This window comes from Lithobates pipiens, unplaced genomic scaffold, assembly GCF_037356315.1.
Source record: "Lithobates pipiens isolate NorthernLeopardFrog02 unplaced genomic scaffold, aLitPip1_a1.2 Scaffold_13, whole genome shotgun sequence".
Classification (NCBI taxonomy): Eukaryota; Metazoa; Chordata; class Amphibia; order Anura; family Ranidae; genus Lithobates; species Lithobates pipiens.
In genome coordinates this window covers 129711155-129736050 of record NW_027507718.1, presented here as the reverse complement: position 1 = coordinate 129736050, position 24896 = coordinate 129711155, and the positions used below count along the sequence as shown (strand labels likewise).

The 24896-nt window shown below is 43.5% G+C and overlaps 1 protein-coding gene across 9 annotated transcripts in view; it reads left to right on the top strand.

Annotated features, from left to right (window-relative positions):
- Positions 1-24896, top strand: part of FCHO1 (FCH and mu domain containing endocytic adaptor 1) — a 276363-nt gene that overhangs the window by 234147 nt on the left and 17320 nt on the right. For all 9 annotated transcript variants that reach the window (XM_077475562.1, XM_077475564.1, XM_077475563.1 and 6 more), the window contains 5 exons: positions 10350-10461; positions 12219-12374; positions 12469-12598; positions 15827-16008; positions 23761-23804. In XM_077475562.1, coding sequence (XP_077331688.1) covers positions 10350-10461; positions 12219-12374; positions 12469-12598; positions 15827-16008; positions 23761-23804 — 624 coding nt within the window. The remainder of the gene's footprint in view (positions 1-10349; positions 10462-12218; positions 12375-12468; positions 12599-15826; positions 16009-23760; positions 23805-24896) is intronic.

The following is a 24896-nucleotide window of genomic DNA, read 5'->3' as shown; positions in this document are numbered from 1 at the left end:
GGTCCAGATTTTCCATCCTGCTTTACCATCGCTGGCTTTAACGGCATGGCTATTGAGAGCCAGGTGTTGAGGGACCGGGGTCGGTGATCCCAACTATGCTGAAGGCACAGAAATCTTCTTCTAGGAAGATATATCATCGTACCTGGAAAGCCTACATCTCCATGTGTGAGGAGAAAGGATGGCATCCGCGCTCCTTTGCTATATCCAGGATCCTGCTGTTTCTTCAGCAAGGCATAGACCAGAAATTGGTGTTAAGCACCATTAAAGTGGTTGTAAACCATTACAACCAACTTTGACCTACAGGTAAGCCTAGATTAAGGCTTACCTGTAGGTCCAATAAATATCTCCTAAACCTACACGGTGTAGGAGATATTTGCCGAAAGACAGGCACCTCTGTCTACGGCGCATGCGCCGTAGACAGCGGCGCGCAGGCGCACTGAGCGCACTGCTGTCAACGGCGTTATGCCGCGAGTGACGGCTCCTGTGCTCATGTGCGGGAGTGGCGTCATTGCGGCTTCGGCGGAGCAGCGAGACCCACCGAGAAGGATGCTCCGGACTACAGGGGACAGCGGTGACTTCGCTGGCTCCTGTGTCAGGTAAGTGACACATAATGGACTACTATGCGATGCATAGTAGTCCATTATGCTTTACCTTTGCAGGGAATCAAAGAGGAAGTAAACTCATCAGGGTTTACTTCCTCTTTAAAGGGCAAATATCAGCCTTGGCTGTCTTTTTTTTCAGCGACCCCTGGCGTCTCACTCATTAATGAGTACTTTTGTTCAGGGGGTGCGACATGTAGTCCCTCCGGTGCGTCCACAGTTACCCCTGTGGGATCTGAACCTAGTGTTATCGGCGCTTCAGAAACCGCTGTTTGAAAATATCAGGGAGATTCCCCATCTTTCCCAGAATGTGGTCTTTCTAGTGGCCATCACATCGGCCAGGAGGGTTTCGGAACTGGCGACTTTGTCATGCAAGTCTCCTTGTCTGGTTCTCCACAAGGATAAGGTGGTGTTGCGTCCGCAACCGTCTTTTTTGCCAAAAGTGGTCTCGGCTTTTCATATCAATGAGGACATTGTGTTACCCTCTCTGTGTCCTAAGCCAAAACACCCTAAGGAAGTGGCCAATCACGCTCTGGACGTGGTTCGAGCTCTAAGGGTGTATTTGTCTGCCACTGCTTCCTTTCGGAAGTCAGACTCGCTGTTTGTTCCGGTGGCTGGTCCTAAAAAGGGCATGGCGGTCTCATCGACCACCATTTTCAGGTGGATCAGACAGATTGTAGTGCAAGCCTACACCTTGAAGGAACAGGTGCCCCCTTTTCCGGTCACGGCCCACTCCACAAGGGCAATCGGAACGTCTTGGGCCTTCCGACACCAAGCATCTGTCGCTCAAGTGTGTAAAGCGGCGACCTGGTCGTCTGTCCACACATATTTACCAAGTTCTACAAGGTAGACGTCAGTACATCGGCTGATGCCTGTTCTGGCCGCCAAGTTTTGCAGGCGGCCATATAGTTGCAATTGAATATGCAATATATTTTCTTTTTCTCTTTTTTTTTTTTTTTTTTTTTGGTAAAAACGCAGTACTTTTTAAGTTAATGCACTGTTGCATTAGTTACTGCAGGTTTTTGTGTGGTTGAGGGTGGTTCATCCTGTTGAGGTGTACACTGGTTTTTGTGGTGTTTTTTTCCACGCACTGTTTTTGTGGGTAACGTTTTTCACTAGTTCCCACTTGCCATGGTGGTTGAAGTTTTATGCTGGTTTTCCCACCCCTCGTTTGGCACTGCTTGGGGACGTCCCAATGGCTAAGAGAGGAGCTGTGTCGGTCCGTGAATATAAGAGAAAATATAATTTTTTGTACTCACCGTAAAATCCTTTTCTCTGTAATTCATCAACCGACACAGCAACCGCCCCTCTTTTTTTCTCTTTGTTATACTGCTTGTTGATGTACTGATGACTGCATGGCAGGCTAGAGGGTTGTTACCCAAGGGACCGCCCCCTGGGCGGAACTGGAAAGTTCTGAGTGTTACATACCAAGTAATGCCTAGTATTCTCCTAGTGGTGGGCATAACAACCCAATGGCTAATAGAGGACCTGTGTCGGTCGGTGAATTACAGAGAAAAGGATTTTACGGTGAGTGCAAAAAATACTATTTTTGTAGGCGCTACTTTTGTGCAAACCAATCAATATACGGTTATTGCGATTTTATTACCAAAAATATGTAGAAGAATATTTACAAAGGATGATTTAATGGAAGCATGGCAGCATCTGATGGAGGTCCTCCTGGACTCAAAGAGAAAAACAGGGGGAGGGAGGGAGGGAAAAATGGTGTGCAGGACATAGTCCGACATCTATGAAGGAAAAAGGGAAAATTTCAAGTTGAACAAGCTTATAAATCAGGCCACCTTAGTGGTGAGGGCAGTGGTGTGGCGGACAATAACAATAATTTGCACAAACATATGGGCTAACACAAATTGATACGATTAAATTTATACAGTCAAATTTCTATATTCAAATTCATAAATACTCCATATGATGTAATCAATAATTAAAACATAAATGTTGCCCAATATAATGCATTAATGTACATACTATTTCATTTTCATAAGGCTCTAGATTAATATTCAGAATTCATTGAGGACTAAGGGGGTCAGTGGCATACTCTTTTGTACGTCTGCATATTGTTTTGTACGCTTTTAATTGTATTTTGTCTTATGCAGTGACAGATCTATTTTTGTCTCTTGACAATCATCCCCTGAGGAAGCCATAGAGGGCGAAACATGTCAGGATATTATTGCTGAAAGACCTTTTTCATATGTTTACTAGATGTGTACATACGTCTGCGTAATGTTTGTATAGCCAATATTGTTTTTAAAAATCTCTGTTCTTTGTTTAACCAATACTGGGCACTTATACACCTTTCTGCCCAGACCAATTTTGAGCTTTTACACTTTGAATGACAATTGCGCGGTCATGCTACATTGTACCCAAACTACATTTTTATCATTTTGTTCCCACAAATAGAGCTTTCTTTTGGTGGTATTTGATCGCCTCAGGGATTTTTATTTTCTGCTAAACAAATAAAAAAAGACTGAAAATCTTGAAAAAAACATTTTTTTTTTTTCAGTTACAAAACTTTGTAAATAAGTACGTTTTCTCCTTCACTGATGACTGATGGGCACTGACGGGGCTGCAGTGACAGGCACTGATAAGGTGGCACCAATGAATTGGCACTGATAGGCGGCACTGATAGGTGGCACTGATATGCAACACAGACACTGATAGGTGACACAAATAGGCACTGATAGGTGGCACAGATTGTCATGGATAGGTGGCACGGATTGTCATGGATGGGCGGCATGGATAGGCGGCACGGATGGGCATGGATAGGCGGCACGGATGGGCATGGATGGGCACGGATAGGCAGCATGGATGGGCACTCATAGGCGGCTAGGATGGGCACTGATAGGCGGCATGGATGGGCACTGATAGAAGGCATTGTAATTTAAAGTATTGTAGGGATGGATGCCAATCAGTGCCAAACAATGCATGCAAATCAGTGATGCCACTTTGTGGGCACTGATTTGCACCCATTATGGGCACAGATTGGCATTCATTATGGGCACTGGCTGGCATACCTGGTTTTGGGCATGGTCTGGTGGAGTCCCTGGTGGTCCAGTGTGGGAATCCTCGGGGGGGGGGGGGGGGCAGTGCTGATAATCGATCAGCACAGACCCCCCCCCCCCCCCGTCAGAGGAGCAGCCGATCGGCTCTCCTCTACTCGCGTCTGACAGACCCGAGTGAGGAAAAGCCGATCACCGGCTCTTCCTATTTACACTGTGATCAGCCGTGATTGGACACAGCTGATCACGTGGTAAAGAGTCCGTCGGAGACTCTCTACCGAGATCGTAGTTGCGGGGTGTCAGACTGACACCCTGCAACAACGATCGCTGAGATGCGCGCCCCCGGGGGCACTCAGCTGCTTAATATCCTGATCACGTCATATGACGTCCGGTCAGGATATTAAAACCACTATGCCGCCGTGCTTTTGTTATAGGGCGGGCAGCAAGTGGTTAATACATTTTGATATTTTTTATACTTTTTTGTGTATTATCAGTTCATCCTACTTATCAAGCACCCTGAAAGTCCCATTAAATCATCATCCTTTTGTATATACATATTATTCAGGGATGGTGGTGCCTTCTTGTTGACACTGTCACCTATCCATATCAACGATTATGTAGAAGAATACCTATCTGCCTAAACTGAGAAAAAAATGGGGATATTTATTATAGCAAAAAGTACAAAATATTGTTTTTTTTTTTTTCTAAATTGTCACTTTTTATGTTTATAGTGCAAAAAATAAAAACTGCGAAGATGATTAAATACCTCCAAAAGAAAGCTCTATTTGTGGGAAAAAAAGGACGTAAATTTTGTTTGGTTACAACGTTGCACGACCGCGCAACTGTCAGTGCCGAATCGCAAAAAATGGCCTGGTTATTCAGCAGCCAAATCAGGCTCAGTAATTTAGTGGTTAAGACTGTCAGCAGATCGGCCTCTACAAACTCAGCAGTGCCTAAAAAAATGACTAAAAATGGAGAGCAACTGAGCATGTGCAGAGCAGGTTGAGACTGTGTATTACTGGATTGTAAACAGTACAAACACTTCATTTTTATGTTTTACAGCTATACCTGCAAAAGGGGCCAGCTAGCAGTGATCCAGCACAGGGATCTCCAAACTATGGCCCTCCAGTTGTTCAGGAACTACAATTCCCATCATACCTAGTCATGTCTGTGAATACCATAGTTTTACAATGCCTCACGGGATGTGTATTTCTGCAACTACTGGAGGGCCGTAGTTTGGAGATCCCTGATCTAGCAGGACTTAATTTTTTTTACTAAAGTTCCACTTTAAAGGAATGCAGTTATTGTCGTAAAGAGCAAAAAAGAAGTAGTTAAGATAATTCCTAAATATGGCATTATATTAGGGGATCACATGAAATAAAAATTGACTTAGTATCAGAGCCAAATGCACACAGGTTGCATACGCCGCAATCGTTAGAGCGAGAGCAATATATCTAGCACTAGACCTTCTCTGTAACTCTTAACATGTAACCTGTAATAAAATTTAAAGCGTCACCTATGGATATTTATAAATAACTGAAATTTGGCCATTCCACAAGTGTGCGCAATTTTAAAGTGTGACATGTTAGCTATCTATTTACTCAACTTGCAGTGGTGTGAAAAAGTGTTTGCCCCCTTCCTCATTTCCTGTTCCTTTGCATGTTTGTCACACTTAAGTGTTTCGGAACATCAAACCAATTTAAACAATAGTCAAGGACAACACAAGTAAACACAAAATGCAATTTGTAAATGAAGGTGTTTATTATTAAAGGTGAAAAAAAATCCAAACCATCATGGCCCTGTGTGAAAAAGTGATTGCCCCCTAAACCTAATAACTGGTTGGGCCACCCTTAGCAGCAACAACTGCAACCAAGCGTTTGCGATAACGTGCAATGAGGCTTTTGCAGCGTCCTGGAGGAATTTTGGCCCACTCATCTTTGCAGAATTGTCCTAATTCCGTTACATTAGAGGGTTTTCGAGCATGAACGGCCTTTTTAAGGTCATACCACAACATCTCAATAGGATTCAGGTCAGGACTTTGGCTAGGCCACTCCAAAGTCTTCATTTTGTTTTTCTTCAGCCATTTGGTGGTGGACTTGCTGGTGTGTTTAGGATCATTGTCCTGCTGCAGAACCCAAGTTCGTTTCAGCTTGAGTACACGAACAGATGGTCGGACATTCTCCTTCAGGATCTCTTGGTAGACAGCAGAATTCATAGTTCCTTTTATCACGGCAAGTCTTCCAGGTCCTGAAGCAGCAAAACAGCCCCAGACCATCACACTACCACCACCATATTTTACTGTTGGTATAATGTTCTTTTTCTGAAATGCAGTGTTCCTTCTACGCCACATATACTTGGACACACACCTTCCAAAGAGTTCCACTTTTGTCTCATCGGTCCACAGAATGTTGTCCCAAAAGTCTTGGGGATCATCAAGATGTGTTGTGGAGAAATTGAGACGAGCTTTGATGTTCTTTTTGCTCAGCAGTGGTTTTCTCCTTGGAACTCTGCCATGCAGGCCATTTTTGCCCAGTCTTTTCCTGATGGTGGAGGCATGAACGCTGACCTTAACTGAGGCAAGTGAGGCCTGCAGTTCCTTGGACGTTGTTGTGGGGTCTTTTGTGACCTCTTGGATGAGTCGTCGCTGCGCTCTTGGGGTAATTTTGGGCGGCCGGCCACTCCTGGGAAGGTTCACCACTGTTCCATGTCTTCGCCATTTGTGGATAATGGCTCTCACTGTGGTTCGCTGGATTCCCAAAGCTTTGGAAATGGCTTTATAACCCTTTCCAGACTGATAGATCTCAATTACTTTCTTTCTCAATTGTTCCTGAATTTCTTTGGGTCTCGGCATGATGTGTAGCTTTTAAGGATCTTCTGGTGGACCTTACTGTGTCAAGCAGCTCCTATTTAAGTGATGCCTTGATTGTGAACAGGTGTGGCAATAATCAGGCCTGGGTGTGGCTAGAGAAATTGAACTCAGGTGTGGACAACCACAGTTATAGTATGTTTTAACAAGGGGGGCAATCACTTTTTCACACAGGGCCATGATGGTTTGGATTTTTTTTCACCTTTAATAATAAACACCTTCATTTACAAATTGCATTTTGTGTTTACTTGTGTTGTCCTTGACTATTGTTTAAATTGGTTTGATGTTCCGAAACACTTAAGTGTGACAAACATGCAAAGGAACAGGAAATGAGGAAGGGGGCAAACACTTTTTCACTCCACTGTATGTCATCTTTCACATTATACAAAAAAAAAATCAAGCTAACGTTTGTGTTTTTTTTATTCATGAAACGCATTTAAAACAATTGCTGCACAAATACCGTGTGGCATAAAAAAGTTGCAAAGACCACCATTTTATTCCCTAGGGTGTCTGCTAAAACAATATATATATAATATTTGGGGGTTCTGAGTAATCTTTCGAGCAAAAAAAAAAAAAATTATGATTTTTACATGTAGGAGACACATGTCAGAATTGGCCTGGGTGGTAGGGGTTAATTACCGTAAGTAATATACAAATAATTATATATTGTTTTTAAGGTAATTTACTATATTTTCAAAATCTATACTCAAGCAGGTGGCTTAACAGGTAAATTACTGAAGTTTGAAGTTATAACTTCGAACCAGTATTTTCACAGTAAATAGATAAATAATAAATTATGTTACAAGATATAGCATATAAATATATGATTTAGCTTGAATATAACAGTATTTTTTCAACAGAATCAGTTTCTCCCTCTTAACTGTTTGAGAAAACCATGGGATTGTGGGTAAATCTTATGCCCATAAATGATTTTTCCTTGTAGTCAAGAAGGCTGGGCTGGAAGGGAGCATGTTTCTTTTAGACAAATGCCCCCCTTCTATGACACACTGCAGTGACAGGGGAGCCTCCACTGCAGCATTTTTATTGGACAGCTGGGACCAATGGTACTTTACTATTGTTCCAAGACTCCAAGCTGTTCATTGAGCTTAGTGCCTCTGACAAGAAGTGAAAGACAACTATGAGCTCAACCACTGTCTGCAGCAAACAGGGTGTGTCAGCTTGTATTTAAACTGGCCACTCTGTATTTAAGCTCTGACAGGCTGTGCAAGGAACCCCATATCTCTAGAACCATAGGTCGTAGGAGCCCCAAATATTTACCAGTGATGGGGTAGGACTTGGGCTACATACCCCCATTCGGGGTTTCTGTGACCCCCAGGTTGCCGAGCTACGACCCTCGAAGCTCGAATAAAAAAAATAAATGTATGTTCATGGCAGTCCCTGATTAGCATACATGCATGCTTTCGGACCCTTCAAATATGCCTTCATATTAAAATTGTTTCTGATGGTGTTCGCCAAGGTCTTCATGGCTAGATCAAAGAGTAAAAAGGACATAGAGCAGCCCCTAAAGTCTGAGATTACAGCCTGGAATGAGTGGTAAGGCATGGCTATGTAACTGTCACAAAAGCTTAGTGAATTCCCATAAGGAGACTTTTGCAGTATAGATTGTCAACTTGCTAAGTATTTATGGATATTGAATGTTGTCTAAATTTTTTCTGATGGGGATAAAACCCTGTTTGATATGGATAAATTATTGTAGCTATGATGGGGGCTAGTCTATTGTAAAAATATTTTACAAAAATACTTTGAGATCATTCTTAATGGCTGGTATAGCGTGATAACTATGTGGGAGGGTACTGGCATATATTGAATTATATAGTAATAGTCTGGTGACCCAGAGCTGTAGTATTTTGTAAGAAATTTGAGGGATAATTATGCTTTCTCTTTTGTACAGGGAATATTTAGTGTTTCAGATTGTTAGGGGGCATTAGGTAGAAAGTTGGATGGTACCATTTGGGAAGGGAGAGTGGCGCATTTTAACGGATAACTGCAGCTGCCTATTACCAAACCCCCACCCTGGAGTTCCCATTGTGGCAGCAGGCTGGAGATCTTCTCCCCACATCTCCTGTCACAATTTAAAAAAAAAAAGATGCAGCCATGCAGGGCTCGTCCTACCCAGCTGCGTCATTCATACAGAGTTCTGTGAATGGGAAACAAAAAGCACCGACATCCTTTGCGGCTGTCGGCTTGAGGTTCTCAATGAACTACCAGGGCGCTGTTGTGCACTGTAGGTAGTTCATTGAGTCTTCCTGTCACTTTGTAACTGCCTACCCATATGAGGTACGAGCAGACAGCTTACACAGACAATCTGCTGATATGGGAGCAATGCCTTACAGGCTCCTAGTAAAAAAATAAATAAAAAAAATGCAAATTTTTTTTTTCTTTTTAACTTGCACAAAGATGTGCATTTCTTTTTTGAAAAGGTGAACTTATCCTTTTAAAACTCTGAGGCTGGGTTCACATATATTATTATTATATTATTAGTATACAGGTTTTATATAGCGCCAACAGTTTGCGCAGAGCTTTACAACATGAGAGCAGACATTAAAGTTACATTAAAATTTAGTACAAGAGGAATTAGAGGGCTCTGCGCATTAGAAAAATTGAATGTGTGTTAAGCCGCATCCATTTCGCATGACATGGAGACACTTCATGCATGTCTGAGGCAGCCGCGATGCAGTTTCAAAAAGGGTCCTGTGTCATTTTTTAGGTCTGGTTCAGGTGTAAATTCAGGCAAAAATTTGCACCTGAACCGGTGAACATAAATGCATTGGATACTGGACTGCAAAACACAGACGCACATGTGAACCCGGCCTAAATCTACTCAGTCACATTTTAAAGTAATCGGTCTAACCCTGTAAAGCATACATCACTATAATACCTTTTCTGATGCTGATCTGATCTGGTCTCCAGTGGCAGATTGCTGTGTGCAGGACAGCACAGTGGTGTAGTGGTTAGCACTCTCTCCTAGCAGTAAGAAGGGTTGCTGGTTTAAATCCCAACCACGACACTACCTGCTTGGAGTTTGCATGTTCTCCCTGTGCCTGTGTGGGTTTCCTCCCACAATCCAAAGACATGCAGGTAGGTTAATTGGCTTCTGTCCAAAATTGGCCCTAGTATATGAATGGGGACCTTGGATTGTGGGCTCCTTGAGGGTAGGGACTGGTGTGAGTGTGCAATGTACAGGGCTAGGGACAGTTGTAGACACTAACTCAGGTTGAACTGGATGGACTGGTGTCTTTATTCAACCTTACTAACTATGAAACTATGAGACAGCTGACAACAGCTGGTAAGGGAGTGTGACATCACCCACAGTGTTACTATGGGGCTTTTGTTATCGGCTACCTCTCCTGCACATGCTTACACACGGAATGTTTTGAATGGTGAATGTTTTGTGTAAATAATTAAAGGAAGCATGGGGTGTAATCCTGTCCTGTACTAGACAGTTGAGGTCTCGTTTAGTGATCATGTGGGATGAGTGAAATTTTTCAGAAGGGTGGGAAAGAACCTTCTGAAGATATGGTGACAATGCGTGATTGATTTCCCAGCCATGGAGCCTTTAACGATAATATACCTGCTTTTAAGGTGTTTGCATATAGACTAAGTTGAAAACTTAGGCTACTGTATATGAGATTGCGACCTCCTTGGTTTTAAACAGATCATATATTTCTATCAGCATCAGCCGTGTTAAAATGTGGAACAGGCAATTTATTACTGTTTTGTGGTTTCTAGCCAGCAGGTTACAATAATATTGAATTTTTCCCTTCTTTTTTTTTTTGTATATTTTCTCTGGTGATCCGCTTGCATTTTCCAGTCTAATGAAGACTGATATACCTTACTCTATTCTAGGGATTTCCCGTGGACCTAGTCCTGTTATATTGGGGTCTCAGGAATCTCTTCCTGTAGCTGCTGCCTTTACAGAATATGTGCATGCTGTCTTTGAAGATGGCGAATTGGAAGGGTGAGTCTAGATCCAGCCTTTTATTTTGAATTGTTCTTAGCTCTTGTACACACGGTCGGACATTCCGACAACCAAATCCGACGGATTTTGTCCGAAACTGTTGCATACACACAGTCGGACAAAGTTGTCAGAAAATCCAATCGTACTTAACGTGATGACGTTATTTCGTTAGGACGGGACTACGTTCAGGCTAGTAGCCAATAGCTTTGGTCTAGGAATTTGTCTGATCGGAATTCTCTACACATGATCAGACAAAGTCCGATCGGATCATGTTGTCGGAAAATTTTATAGCCCAGCTGGAAAACTTGGTCCGTCGGATACTCAGACGGAAACAGTCCGATGGAGCCCACACACTGTCTGATTATCTGACAACACGGTCCTATCGGACATTGTCCATCGGAATATCCGACCGTGTGTACAAGGGTTTACACTTATCTGACAGAGATTCAGATTTAGCGTGAAAAATGGAGTTTGAAAAAGTCCGTCAAGTCCAACCTTTGTGTATGATTATATATCAGCATTACATTGTATATCCCTGTATGTTGCGGTCGTTCAGGTGCTTATCTAATAGTTTTTTTCAAACTATCGATGCTCCCTACGGAGACCACCGCCTGTGGAAGGGAATTCCACATCCTTGCCGCTATTACAGTAAAGAACCCTCTACGTAGTTTAAGGTTAAACCTCTTTTCTTCTAATTTTAATGAGTGGCCACGTGTCTTGTTAAACTCCCCTTCTGCAAAAAAGTTTTATCCCTATTGTGGGGTCACCAGTATGGTATTTGTAAATTGAAATCATATCCCCTCTCAAGCGTCTCTTCTCCAGAGAGAATAAGTTCAGTGCTCACAGCCTTTCCTCATAACTAATATCCTCCAGACCCTTTATTAGCTTTGTTGCCCTTATTTGTACTTGCTCCAATTCCAGTACATCCTTCCAGAGGACTGGTGCCCAGAAAATTATATTTAGAATGTATAATTTTTACCAGTGTTGCTAACATGTGATTGCATACAAGAGACAACCACTATCGCAGCCTGAGTCCACCCTGTGTGGCAGGGGCTTTACAGTGATCTCTTTAGCCAGACTGAACAGGGCTTCTATGAAGCAAGTATCTAGCCAGTCATGCTGTGACCTCATGGCTTACAGTAGACAGAAGAGGAACTGATTTGGAGTGTTCTAAAGTAGAGATGGGTTCAAATAGACTGGTGTGCATAAATATAATTTATATGCATATTATGATAAATGCCCCACCCTATTTTCAGATGGACAGAATTAAGACTTGGGACTTTGTGCACTGCACAATTACAAACTGCCAGTCTCAGTAGAGTAGGTTTGCAGGGCTGTGTTTGCTGGCACACGCAGTTGAAAGAAGAAACTCCTTACTTTTCTATATCTTTTAATCAATTGCAGAACGCCATGTGTGGTTAAAGTATACTTGTAAATCAATGAGGCCAGTTTAAAATATCTAGAAAAATATGTCTTTTGGTGATCAGTCTGGTTTTTTTTTTATTCTATGTGGAAGTCCAGGGTCTTAATTGGTTACTACGACCTCCCTGTTCGTTCCTACTTTTTTTGAAAGACGTGTAACAAAAATTGTGCTGTAACAGTGTTCCTTAACACTGGCTTTCCTGCCAAATCATCTCCAGAACTAAAAAACAGCAATACATCCATGCCATAAAAACAAGAGGTAACTTAGTGTGAACTAGTAATACAGAATCTAGCATCTTATTCTTTGCTGTGATAAATACTGTACTCTGTTCCAGGTCAGGAATGCGCATCTCTGGAGAACTTACAATGTCCTTTCCTGGAGGTATACTTCGTGTATTTGGAGGATCTACCCCTCCTCCTGTTCTAAGTTTTCGCTTAGTCCACACCTCAGATGTTGAGCATTTTATTCCTAATTCCGACCTTTTGTATAGGTAAGATAATGGTGATCAAGTCTACCATACATTTTGTTTCTGCAGTTGTTTTTCAGCCTTTCACTGTAACTGTGAGCCATCCTGTTTTCCATAGTGACTTATCTCAGAGTGACCACAGCTGCAAGGACTTCTGGTTAAACATGCCAAGGTTAACATACCACTTACAAAATCTGTCTGAACAGCATACTGCTCCTTACTACAATGTCGTTCTGCTTAAATACCAGGTGCGTCATTCCTCTTGTTCAGTGACCTTGGGCAGCTTTTAAGGCTGGTTTTATTTGCTAATAAACAAGCAGTACATTTATTTTTTGTTTTCTCTTGTAGGCAATATAAAACTGAGCTTCTGTGTTTAACCACTTCAATACCGGGCACTTATACACCTTCCTGCCTAGACCTTTCAGCGATGTTGCACTATGAATGACAATTGCGCGGTCATGCTGCACTGTACCCAAACAAAATTTTTATCATTTTGTTCCCACAAATAGAGCTTTTTTTATTTGATCACCTCTGAGATTTTTATTTTTTGCTAAATAAAAAAAAAGACGAAAAATTGTGAAAAAAAATGTTTTTTGCTTCTGTTACAAAACTTTTGTAAATAAGCACGTTTTCTCCACTGATGGGCACTGATAGGTGGCACAGATGGGCACTGGGCGGCATTGGATGGGCACTAATGGGTGGAACGGATGGGCACTGATGGGAGTTACGGATGGGCACTGATGGGAGTTACGGATGGGCACTGATGGGAGTTACGGATGGGCACTGATGGGAGTTACGGATGGGCACTGATGGGAGTTACGGATGGGCACTGATGGGAGTTACGGATGGGCACTGATGGGAGTTACGGATGGGCACTGATGGGCGTTACGGATGGGCACTGATGGGCGTTACAGACGGGCAATGATAGGTGGCAAGGATTGGCATGTATGGGCACTGATAGGTGGTAATGTACACTTGGTACTGATGGATGCCAATCAGTGCCAAATAATGCTTGCCAATCAGTGATGCCCAGGTGGGCACAGATTGGCATCCATTGTGGGCACTGATTGGCATACCTGGTGGTGACTAGTGGTGGCATCCCTGGTGGTCCTAGTGGTGTCTCTGGTGGTCCAGTGTGGGCATCCTTGGGGGGGGGGGGAGGGGGCTGCGCTGGTAATTGATCAGCACAGACCCCCCCTGTCAGGGGAGCAGCCAATCGGCTCTCCACTACTCGTGTCTGAAAGACACGAATGAGGAAATGTAATCACCAGCTCTTTTTGTTTACACTGTGATTGGACAGGGCTAATTACGTGGTAAAGAGTCGCCGTCAGAGACTGTTTACCTAGATTGGTGTTGCGGGGTGTCAGACTGACATTCCGCATCAGCGATCGCCGCATTGCGTGCTCCCAGGGGCACGCAGCGGCTTGATATCCTGCTGGACGTCATATGACGTCTGGTCAGGATATTGAAACCACTTTGCCGCCATCATTTTGCTATATGGCGGGCGGCAAGTGGTTAATGGCTTATTTTTGAATTCTGTTAAGCTTTTTGTTCTGGTTTGGGAAATTAGTAGGAATAAGCAAAATTAAATTGAAAACCCATACATATAACCAGTAAGTGGCCTCAGTTGGGACACAGAGATGCAAAAAAAAAAAATCACCCTACATAAATTGGACTTGTTTATCTGCAGCCATTTGTATTGTACAGCCTTCTACCACACACAGAATTTACATAGAATCCATCAGCAGCACAAAGCAGCAACAGGTGGGGATTGCAATTCACATACTGGACTGCTAGGGAGAGAATAGCTCTGATCCCGATTTACCGAAAGGGTCACCCCCCCCCCCCCCCCCACATTACACCAGTGGTTGTCAACATAAAAGGGGCTTCAAATGTGGCCCCTGACATCACCGAAGGGCCGCACATAATGTTCAATATATGTAATGCTTGAGAGGCCTTCATAAACTACAGGCCTAATAGAAGAAATTAATGAGGGTCAGAGAGTGTGAACATGCTACATTTTTGGCTGGGGATATTTTTACAGAAGACAATAGGAAACTAGGAACATATTACGTGAGGCTAGTAGAGATCAATGCTATTACCCTATGATGGCTCTAAACACGTTTACCAGCACCGACAACCCCCCCCCCCATCCTGACACAGATCTCTCACTCCAGCAGAAGCTGGCAAAGGGGGGTCCATTGTAGGAGTCGAAGTGGCAGGGTATACATTGATTGGAATATTTTTAAAGCCCATGTGGCTTCAGGGGTTCAGGGTTGTGGGGGAGGGGGAAATCCAAGCTGGGGGTTGAAGCAGCAGGAAAAGGCGACAAAAAAGTGGGGGGGCTATTTAGGATGGCAAAGAACAGTGGCTGGAGTTGGGAAACACGGGGCAGAGCAGAGGCGTTTTCGGTCAGTCCGCTCTAATCAAACTCTTGTCAGCCTCTAATCCAAGCTATATGTTCAGCAGAGTGACCCTTAGCTTAAAGCCAGATCTGTACAGTGTATGGACCTGGGCAGTTGGAAGCGATGCTGTAGATCCATATGCCGTACGGACCTGGCAGTGGATGGATTTAAAGGCTCTGGTTAGGGAAGCTCCTTTTTGATTTTTTTTCAGGACCTGTTCTTGTGCAAAAAAAAAACCCTCATTAGCCTCAGTAACAACCAATACACACAAGGTGAAATTGGTAATTTTGCAATGGAATTGGTGTCTCAAGAAGTAAGGCTGCCGTTTAACCACATGCCGACCGTGCCATAGCCGAAAGACGGCTACAGCGTGGTTGGCTTATTCTGGTGCCCATGGACGTTCTCCCAGAATCTTGCTCCGTGATCGCAAGACCGTTTACCATGTGATCGCTCCGTCAAATGACAAATGGCATCACTTGTAAACAAACTGGAGTCACGTCATGACTCTGTACAGCTCGGTACAGTGTGGGGGGAGAGATTGCAGCAGCGCTGTGGGCTGGATGTGTAGTGCCCACAGTGCTGCTCTGTGACAATACTCTGCAGTACTCTGCCCATACTCTACAACACTGTGCAATACTCGCCAATACATTTTAACAGAAACCAAGATTTATTTATTTTTTAACCAAATTTTCAGTCTTTTTTGGTTCATAGTGCAAAAAATTTAAAAAACTGACAAAAAAAAATCATATGGGTATAGTGTTGCATGACTGAGTAATTTTCATTCAAAGTGTGAGAGCACTGAAAGCTGAAAATTGGTCTGGTTAGGAAGGGGATTTAAGTGGTCAAGTGGTTAAATAGAATTTTTTATATTAATCTATTGAGAATAAAATTTGTATTTAGGTTTTGTTCTTTAAAAGCCTGAGGTATTTTCTGATGATATTTTATTGCTGTACAAGGGATTACTTGTAAAGTATTTTTGAAATAAAGGTATGCTTACTGTAATTCTAGTATGGATGTTGTATCATTGTCTCAACTGATCCCAATCTCACTCTAGTTTTCTTTCCATGTAAGGTATTTAAACCTGGCAAATCTGCAGTCCCCTTGCACCTGGCATCATCCTGGAACTGTAGTCCCACCTCCACAGAGTTTAGCCTGGAGTATATGCAGAACATGGCCTCCTTATGTGATATTCACATACTACTTCCACTAGATGAGACTGTATCTAACCTGCAGTTTGATCCCCCTGCCAGATGGTAAGATTGTACTTGGTACATGCATCAAATACACAATAACTCTATAGCATATCATTTTTTTTTGGGCTTGCTTTCTACTGTCTTTTCACAACGCATGACCACAAGGTACAATGGATAAAAAAAAAAAAAAAAAAAAAAAAGTTAAAGGGGCAATTTCCATGATAGATTTGTTAATTTCTGACTGTCCTTGTGAGGGGTTTTCTGATCTTAAGGATCTTGTGGATAAGAGGCTGCAAGCCTTTTATGAGCACTTATTCTCCTCTGCAGGTTCAGCCCTGTTCTTTAGCCTGTAATTATTATAAGGTCCAGCTACCAGACCCTGGGGATTTGGTCCAAGCATAGGATGGATCCAAAATGTCTAAACCTGATTCTTTCCAGGGTTGTCAAACTAGCAGCCCTCTAGCTGTTGTGGAGCTACAAGTGGATGCATCAGTGTGTGGGAATCATGCTTGTAACTGTCAGCATTGCAATGCGTCTCATGGGACATGGGAGTTCTGCAACAGCTGGTGGGCCGTCAGTTTGACACCTGTGCGACAGCTGAAGCTCATTCCTAATTTTCCATGTGGATAAGCCTAATATCCAGACAGGGTCCTCCTATCTATATACTTCCGGAGAACCCGTTTACTAAAATGTTAGTCTGTGTAACATTAGGGCAAGGAACACTACTTGCAAATGCCCTTTAATGGGGAATGCCTCTTGTCATCAGCAAAGATGATTTGGCTTCTGTCTGTTCTTTACTTGGAGCATCTGGGCCTTCTTCTGGATACTGTCTTGTAGAGATCTTTCTTGAAGGTTCTTTCGACAGAGGTCAGGCCTCTCAGGGCAAAAAACCTTGGCCGTCAGAGGACGCTTGTCTCCTGATCAGCATTCTGGAACTGTACGATTTGGTTATCCCTTCAAGTGCTAGGTCTTCTGACCAAGATTCAGTCAGACAATGCTACGGCAGTGGCTCACATCAATTATCAAGGTGGAACCAGATTTCTTGATCATACATCACGGGACACAGAGCCTTCATTACATAGTGGGTTAGATAGGCACCTTCGGTGATTGGACACTGGTTAACCCTAATTAAGGAGAATTCCTCCCCTAAATAACCCCTCCTATATGGGGAGAACCTCAGTTTTTTCACCAGTGTCTACGGTGGTTGGTCACCTAAAACGTGCTGTGAAGAAAGCTCTAGTCTGGTCCCTGTGGATGCTTAAGGGCTATACTGACCAGGTTTATGTGTATTATGATTGGTGCCATTCTGGATTGGATCTGGATGTCCAGCAGGCATCTTGTTTCTCTCTCCTGTTGGTACACATGCGCAGGTCCCTTTAGCTTAAGCATTGGGCGGCAGAGCTTTCATACAAAAAATACTTAACTGGATTCCCATTTAAAGGGAAAGAGCTTATTTGGGGATGACCTAGCTAAACTCATTCAAAGAATTATTGGTGGTAAATCTACACTTTTACCAATCAAAAAGAGTAAACGTCCATCATTTTAAACGCTCTCTTTCTCCATCCCCTGGAGCATCAGGCTCTAAGCAGTGGTGACGGCCTTCCCAATCTACTTCCAGAGGAAAGGCCTAAGGTCATGCCCAAGGGCAGAAGAAGACTCAGGGATGAGTCTGCCGAGCAGAGCCCCAAAACATCCCTATGAAGGGGCGCCCCCACTCGACCGAGTGGGGGGGTGGCTCCTGCAGTTTGCAGGAGCCTGGTGGGAAGAGGTTCAAGACAGATGGGTAGTCTCCTCAGTATCTCTGGGCTACAAGCTATAGTTCCAGGAGCTCCCACCATCTCGTTACGTAAGGTCAAGGGTCTCCAAAGATCCAGTAAAGCGAAAACCGCTACTTCTGGCCTTAGATCGCTTACTATCCCAGAGGTTGATAGTAGAAGTGGATCCAAAAGATCAGGGTTCTATTCGAATCTCTTCACGGTTCCAAAACCAAATGGGGATGTCAGACCCATCCTAGATCTAAAAGATCTGAATCAATTTCTGCACATTCAAATGCAGTCAATCCGTTCTGTGGTCTCCACCCTTCAAGGGGGAGAATTTATGGCATCAATGGATATCAAGGATGCATATCTTCATGTTCAGATATTTTCCGCTCACCAAAAATATCTAAGGTTCGCGGTAGATCAGCGCCATTTTCAATTTGTGGCCCTTCCTTTCCATCTCGCTACAGCTCCTCAAGTTTTACAAAGATTCTAGACCATCTCTTAGCGAATCTAAGAGCTCAGGGCATAACAGTGGTAGCTTATCTGGACGATTTGCTACTCATAGAGCAATCAGTAACGCACCTGAACCACAGTGTTTTAAAGACTGTAAAACATCTGGAAAGCCTAGATTGGATTATCAATCTAGAAAAGTCTTCCTTGCAACCTTTAAAAAGGTTGGAATATCTGGGCATGATCATAGACAGTGCTCAAGGCAGAGTGTTTATACCAGAGCCAAAGGCCAAGGACATAAGAGCTCTGGTTCGCCTAGTATTAAGTAAAAGGAGTCCCTACATTCAGCTTTGAATGAGACTGTTAGGAAAAATGGTCACCTCTTTCGCAGTTTCCCCAGTTTCACTCAAGGCCTTTGCAGACAAGCATCCTCGTGGCTTGGAACATGAAGCCTCATGCCGTGGATCTTCCTATGTGCCTATCACCAAGGATACGCAAAAGCCTCAATTGGTGGTTACGAACCAAAAATCTTTTAAAAGGCAAGGCCTGCCTTCCACTACTATGGAAAATCATAACCACAGATGCAAGGCTGACAGGCTGGGGAGCAGTTCTGGAAGAAGCATGCACGCAGGGAAGATGGTTGGTGACAAAAAGGCTCTTGCCCATCGATATTCTGGAAATTCGGGCAATTAACTTGGTCCTCATGGGCTGGTCTTACAGACTACAAGGTCATCCTATTTGGATACAGTCCAACAATGCCACGGCAGTGGCTTACATCAATCACCAAGGTGGCACCAGAAGTCTGGATGCCCAAAAGGAGGTGAATTGCATATTTGCATGGGCAGAAAGGCATGTTCCCTGCCTATCTGCGGTCTTCATCCCAGGGGTGGAAAATTGGCAAGAGGATTTTTTTAAGCCGCCAGCAACTATGCCCAGGAGAATGGTCTCTACACCCCGGCATATTTCAGATCATATGTCACAAGTGGGGTACCCCGGATGTAGATCTGTTTGTGTCCAGATTCAACAAGAAACTGGCCAATTTTGTGTCAAGAAAAAAGGATGTACTTGATCAGGGGCCAGATGCTCTGACAATTCCATGGAATCGGTACAATCTATTCTATGTCTTCCTTCCAAATCCACTTCTTCCGCGGTTCCTGGGGAGTTGAAAGGGAAGCAGAGTCGGTCCTTTTAGTAGCCCCGGCTTGGCCCAGATGACCTTGGTATGCAGAGATCATAAAGTTGGCAGTAGGCGGGCCTTGGATCCTTCCACTCTGGCCAGATCTACTCTCACAGGGTCCAATTTACAATCCTGCTTTACGAAGTCTAAATTTGACAGTTTGGCTGCTGAGACCCACATTCTAAAAGACTGTGGGCTCTCGGATTCAGTCTTTCCACTCTGGTCAATGCCAGAAAGCTGGCCTCTAGGCTTATTTACTACAGAATCTGGAAGGCATATGTTTCCTGGTGTGAACCCAGGAGATGGCATCCTAGAAAGTATGTCATTAGCAGGATCCTGGCCTTTGTCCAGTGAGGCCTAGAGATGAAATTGGCCTTGAGCACTATCAAAGTTCAAATTTCGGCTTTGTCAGTATTTTTTCAGAAGCCACTTGCTTTTCATTCCCTTGTCCGGGCCTTTGTTCAGGGGGCACTGCGATTAAATCTGCCAGTCAAAACTCCAGTGTGCCCATGGGATCTGAATTTGGTTTTGTCCACATTATAGGGACATCCCTTTGAACCATTGCACCATGCTTCTTTAGCACTTTTGACTAAGAAATTAGTCTTCTTCATAGCCATATCCTCTACTAGGAGAGTATCAGAGTTGGCAGCTCTTTCTTGAAAAGAGCCGTATTTGATTATTCACAAGGACAGAATAATGTGTCCGCATCGGTCCTTCCTACCCAAGGTGGTTTCAGGATTCCATTTAAATTAAGATGTTATCCTAGCATCCTTTTTTCCAGATCCGCAGTCTGCGGAAGAAGAATCTTTGCACACTCTTGATGTGGTAAGAACAATCAGCATCTATCCACAGGCAACCACTCAGATACGGAAAACTGATTTATTCATCCTGCCCTAAAAAAGGCCAGGCAGAGCTGAAATCCACTCTTTCTAAATGGATTAGACAGGTTATTTTTCAGGCTTATGGTATAAAGAGGGGAAGACTCTTCCTTTTCACGTGAAAGCAGACTCAACTAGGGCTGTTAGTGCTTCTTGGGCAGTGCATCACCAGGCCTCCATAGCTCAGATCTGCAAGGCTGCGACTTGGTCTTCAGTCCATACATTCACCAGATTCTATCAGGTGGATGTAAGAGGGCCAGAGGATGCCGTCTTCGGGTGCAGTGTCCTGCAGGCTGCAGTTTAGCTCCTCTGGTCCGTTTACGGTCTATATTTCTGATCTGTGTCTCCATCTCTTCAAATTGAGCATTGCTTTGGGACATCCCACTATGTAATGAAGGCTCTGTGTCCCGTGATGTATGATCAAGAAAATAGGATTTTTGAATACAGCTTACCTGTGAAATCCTTTTCTTGAGAGTACATCATGGGACACAAAGCTCCTGCCCTTCTATGGGATTTACGTGGTTACCTATTTCTTTGCTACAAAACTGAGGTGCTCCCCGTAGGGGAGGGGTTATATAGGGGAGGAATTCTCCTTAGGGTTAACCAGTGTCCAATCACCGAAGGTGCCTATCTAGCCCACTATGTAATGAAGGCTCTGTGTCCCGTAATGTACTCTCAAGAAAAAGATTTTACAGGTAAGCTGTATTCAAAAATCCTATTATCTTGCAGCGCTAAGAGATGCAAGTTTGCCATGTATTGAACATTATGTTCTAGCCCTGTTCACCGAACATATTCAGAGGAGAAAACTGACGTGTTTCCTCAATTGATAATGTCTGGTCTCAGGTCTACAGTCTCATCATCTGAGGTGTTTTAATACTGAAGGTGTGGAACACTGGACAATACACATTCTGGCTTCCAGGTTCAACAACAAACTGAGCAGGCTTGTCTTCAGGACCAGGGATCCTCCAGCCTTTTAAATTGATGCTATGGTAACTCTGTAAGATCAGTTCACCCTGATCTATGCTCTTCCTGACCCTCATCAAACTCCTGGTAGACTCTTTGTGGGCCTTCTCACATTGTCCAGATCTTTTGTCCCTAGGACCAGTTTAACACCATGCTTTCCCATCACTAGCTTAACAGCCTGACTGAAGCTCAAGTCCTGAGGGATAGGGGCCTGTCTGATTTGGCTATTACCACACCTTTTGAAGCCAGGATAATGGCTTCTCCTAAAGTCTACCATTGCACCTAAAAAGCAGAAAGCATTCCGCAAGTATCTTGACTTTTAGGGAGCTCAGCTGGATCAAAAATGGGCCTTAGGTGTCATAATGGGTCAAATCTTGGCCCTAGTGGTTTTTTTCCAAAGATCACTTGCTTTTCCCACCTTAGTGAAGGTCCTCCTTGCAGGGTGCCACACACATTGTTTCCCCTTGTACATTCCCCCAATGACATTGTAGAGTCTCTTTTGGCTTTTGAGAAAGCAGCCTTTGAACCTATCAGGTATATTTGTCTACATTTGCTCAAGAGGTTGTCTGAGTTGGTGGCCTTTTCCTGTAATGAACCCTTTCTTGTGCTACACAACAACAAGGTTGTCTTCAGGCCAAGGACTCTCTTCTCCCCAAGGTGTTTTTTTTTCCTTTCACCTTAACCAAGGTATTCTCTTCTCTGTGTCCTGCTCTACAACATCAAAGGAGATTTCCCTCCACTGTCTGGATGTAATATGTACTGTTCGAGCCAGTCTTTCAGCTGCCGCTCTCTTTTAGATGGTCTAACTCTGTTTGTCATTACTATAGGTCCCCATAGGTGGACCATTGCTAGGTGGATTCGCCAGCTCATCATTCAAGCCTATAGACTTTAGAACCACCTTTCCCTGTCAAGTACATTCCACTAGATCGGTTAGTGCTTCATGGGCTGTTCAGCATTCAGCATCTTTCTCAAATTTTCAAGGCTGCCATCTGGTTTTCGGTTCACACATTCATTATTTTTTTTACCAGATAAACAATCAAGCTTTAGCTGATGTTGGCTTTGGTTGCCAGGTACTTCAGACAGCTCTGGGAGCATGGTCAAGCTGCCTTTTGTTAACCTGTTGCTTTATTTGGTCTGTTAACTTTACATTTTCTGTGGTACCCACTCCTCAGTTGGACTGCTTTTGGATGTCTCCATGTCCCTGATATACTTCATCCTGTGTCTCTTAATATACGCTTTAGAAAAGGGGTTGGCATTCTTTTTGCATTTCAGGGCCAGATTCTATGTATGTGAATGCATGGAGAGCCGCATTCACCTTCTAATAAATGAGGATAATAATAATTCTAACATAGTAATAATAACAGTACAGGTTTACCTCACTTTAAGGTGCTTCACTAATACAAAGCCAGTTAACCCTGAGGGAGTATAGGGCCGGGTATTCGGATTTTAGTGCCTACTCCCCCATCCTGGTACCCAAGGGTGACTATTGCAGTGTACTTTTTTCCCAATTCACATAACTCCATAGTGTCTTCCTTCCCCCATAGAAAGTTTCCTGTGTCCCCAAAGCAGTGTCCCCTGCATTCCCCACTGTAGTGTCCCCTGCACCCCACTGTAGTGCCCTCTGCCCTGAAAGTATCCTCTGTTCTCGGCCCCCATAGTGCCCTCTGCCCCCATAGTGTCCAGTGTTTTCTGCCCCCATAGTGAACCCCATAGCACCCTCTGCCCCTAAAACGGCCTCTGCCTCCAGCCCCCATAGTGCCCTTTGCCCCCATAGTGCCCTCTGCCCCTAAAGTGGCCTCTGAAGCCAGCCCCCCAGTGCCCTCTGCCCCCCACAGTGACCCCCATGGTGCCCTCTGCCCCCACAGTGGCCCCCATGGTGTCCTCTGCCCCCTACAGTGGCCCCCATGGTGCCCTCTGCCCCCCAACCCACGAACCCATAATCGCACGCTGTGCAGGTAGAACTCTCCTACCTTACACAGGTGTAGAGCAGAGCGCGACGAGTGGCTGGTATCACAGGTTGAATGGGGGCGGGGACTGCTGAAGTTAACTTTTTACATTAACTGGCTGGTGATTGGTTGCTATGATCGCCCAGGAACCAATCACCTGCTGTTTAATGTAAAAAGTTCACTTCAGCGGTTCCCGTCACCATCCAGCCCTTTGATATCAGCCGATTGCTGCTGTGCTACTATTAGAACAGCGGTGAACATGGCCGGGTGCAATCCGCAGGCTGTGGGTTGCCTACTCCTGTTTTAGAAAATGGGATATTGGTTCAGGTCTCTTCCCTCTGTTCTGATCCACATCTACCATTGGTTTGATACAAAACTGAGACATGATGGAAGTAGAAGGAGGGGTTACACGAGGTTGTCCTTAGAACTCGTTGCTTGTTTGCCGGTGTTAAAGCTTCTAAATGACTTTATCCAGTGTCTCCAAGAAAATGATTTTTTGCTAAGTGAAAAATACTATTTTTTGTCTGTTTTAAAATAGTGGCATTCTGTTCTTGCCATTTATTATTGCTGAGTCAGCATATGACTTTTTTTGTGCAACATTTTCTGTTTTAACTAAACCGACTGAATTCTTTCCTTAGTTCAGAGAGAAGATTGCTGTGGCAGATCCCCAGCACATCATCTGGTAAGGAAATAGAAGATACTTTTTGATAACGGGGAAGGGTGATGGCCTGTCTATTTAAAGTGGTAAAAAAAAGTGTAATTAAGGAATGGGACCCACTATTATAAATGAAATTATTCACAGCTATTGTCAGGTGATAGCACTGATAAGCCTTAAAAAAAATTCAAATCATCAATAAAATTAGTTTTAATGCTCATTTGTTACATAGTTACTGGAAAAAGACACTAGTCCTTCTAGTTCAACCAATAAAAAAAAAAAAAAAAATATATATATATATATATATATATATATATATATATATATATATATATATATATATATAGAAAACCTCCATATAGTTAGCAAAAAGCCCTGAAAAAGCATGATCCAATTTGCTACACGGGGGGGGGGGGGGAAGAGACTCCTTCTTGGTCCCCCAGGAGGCGATCAAATATTTTCAGTAGCAACTACGCCTTGAGTTATTACCTCTAAATGTTAATATCTGGTTATATTTTGTGCATTTAGGAATTCACTCAGCTATTTGTTAAAATAATCTACTGAGCTGGCCAGAAACCAGTTTTTGAGGAAGGCTATTCTACCTTTTTACAGCTTACTGTGAAAATCTTTGCCTTCAGACATAAAGAGTGCCCCCTTGCCCCGATGTAGTAACTGGAAAGATATTGGCTCTAAACCAAGTTCACTGTATGGACCACTTTTATGTATTTATACATGTTAATCATACTACCCTTTGAGAGAGAAGTATGACCAAAACTTTTTTTTGCCATACTGCACCACTGGGAGACTGATCCAGTCCCTTCCTCTCCTCCCCAGCCCAGCCCTCCTGCGAGCGCTGGAGAGGTAGAGAGCCTGTTGACTGACAGTCACAGCTCTCTGCTCGGAGTGGAGGGGAGAACTGAGCGATCAGCAGTGTTTGTATAGATGCAGCTCAATGTCCACCTAGGTGAGTATAAAAATTTTTTTGTTAGTTTTTTGTTTTAATACCCCATACCTGTCTTTTAATGACCTCTTCTTAGAAGAGAAATAAATTCAGTTGTTCTATTCTTTTCTCAAAAGCGCCAGCTCCTCCTTGCTTAGTATCAGTTTGGTTGCCCTTTG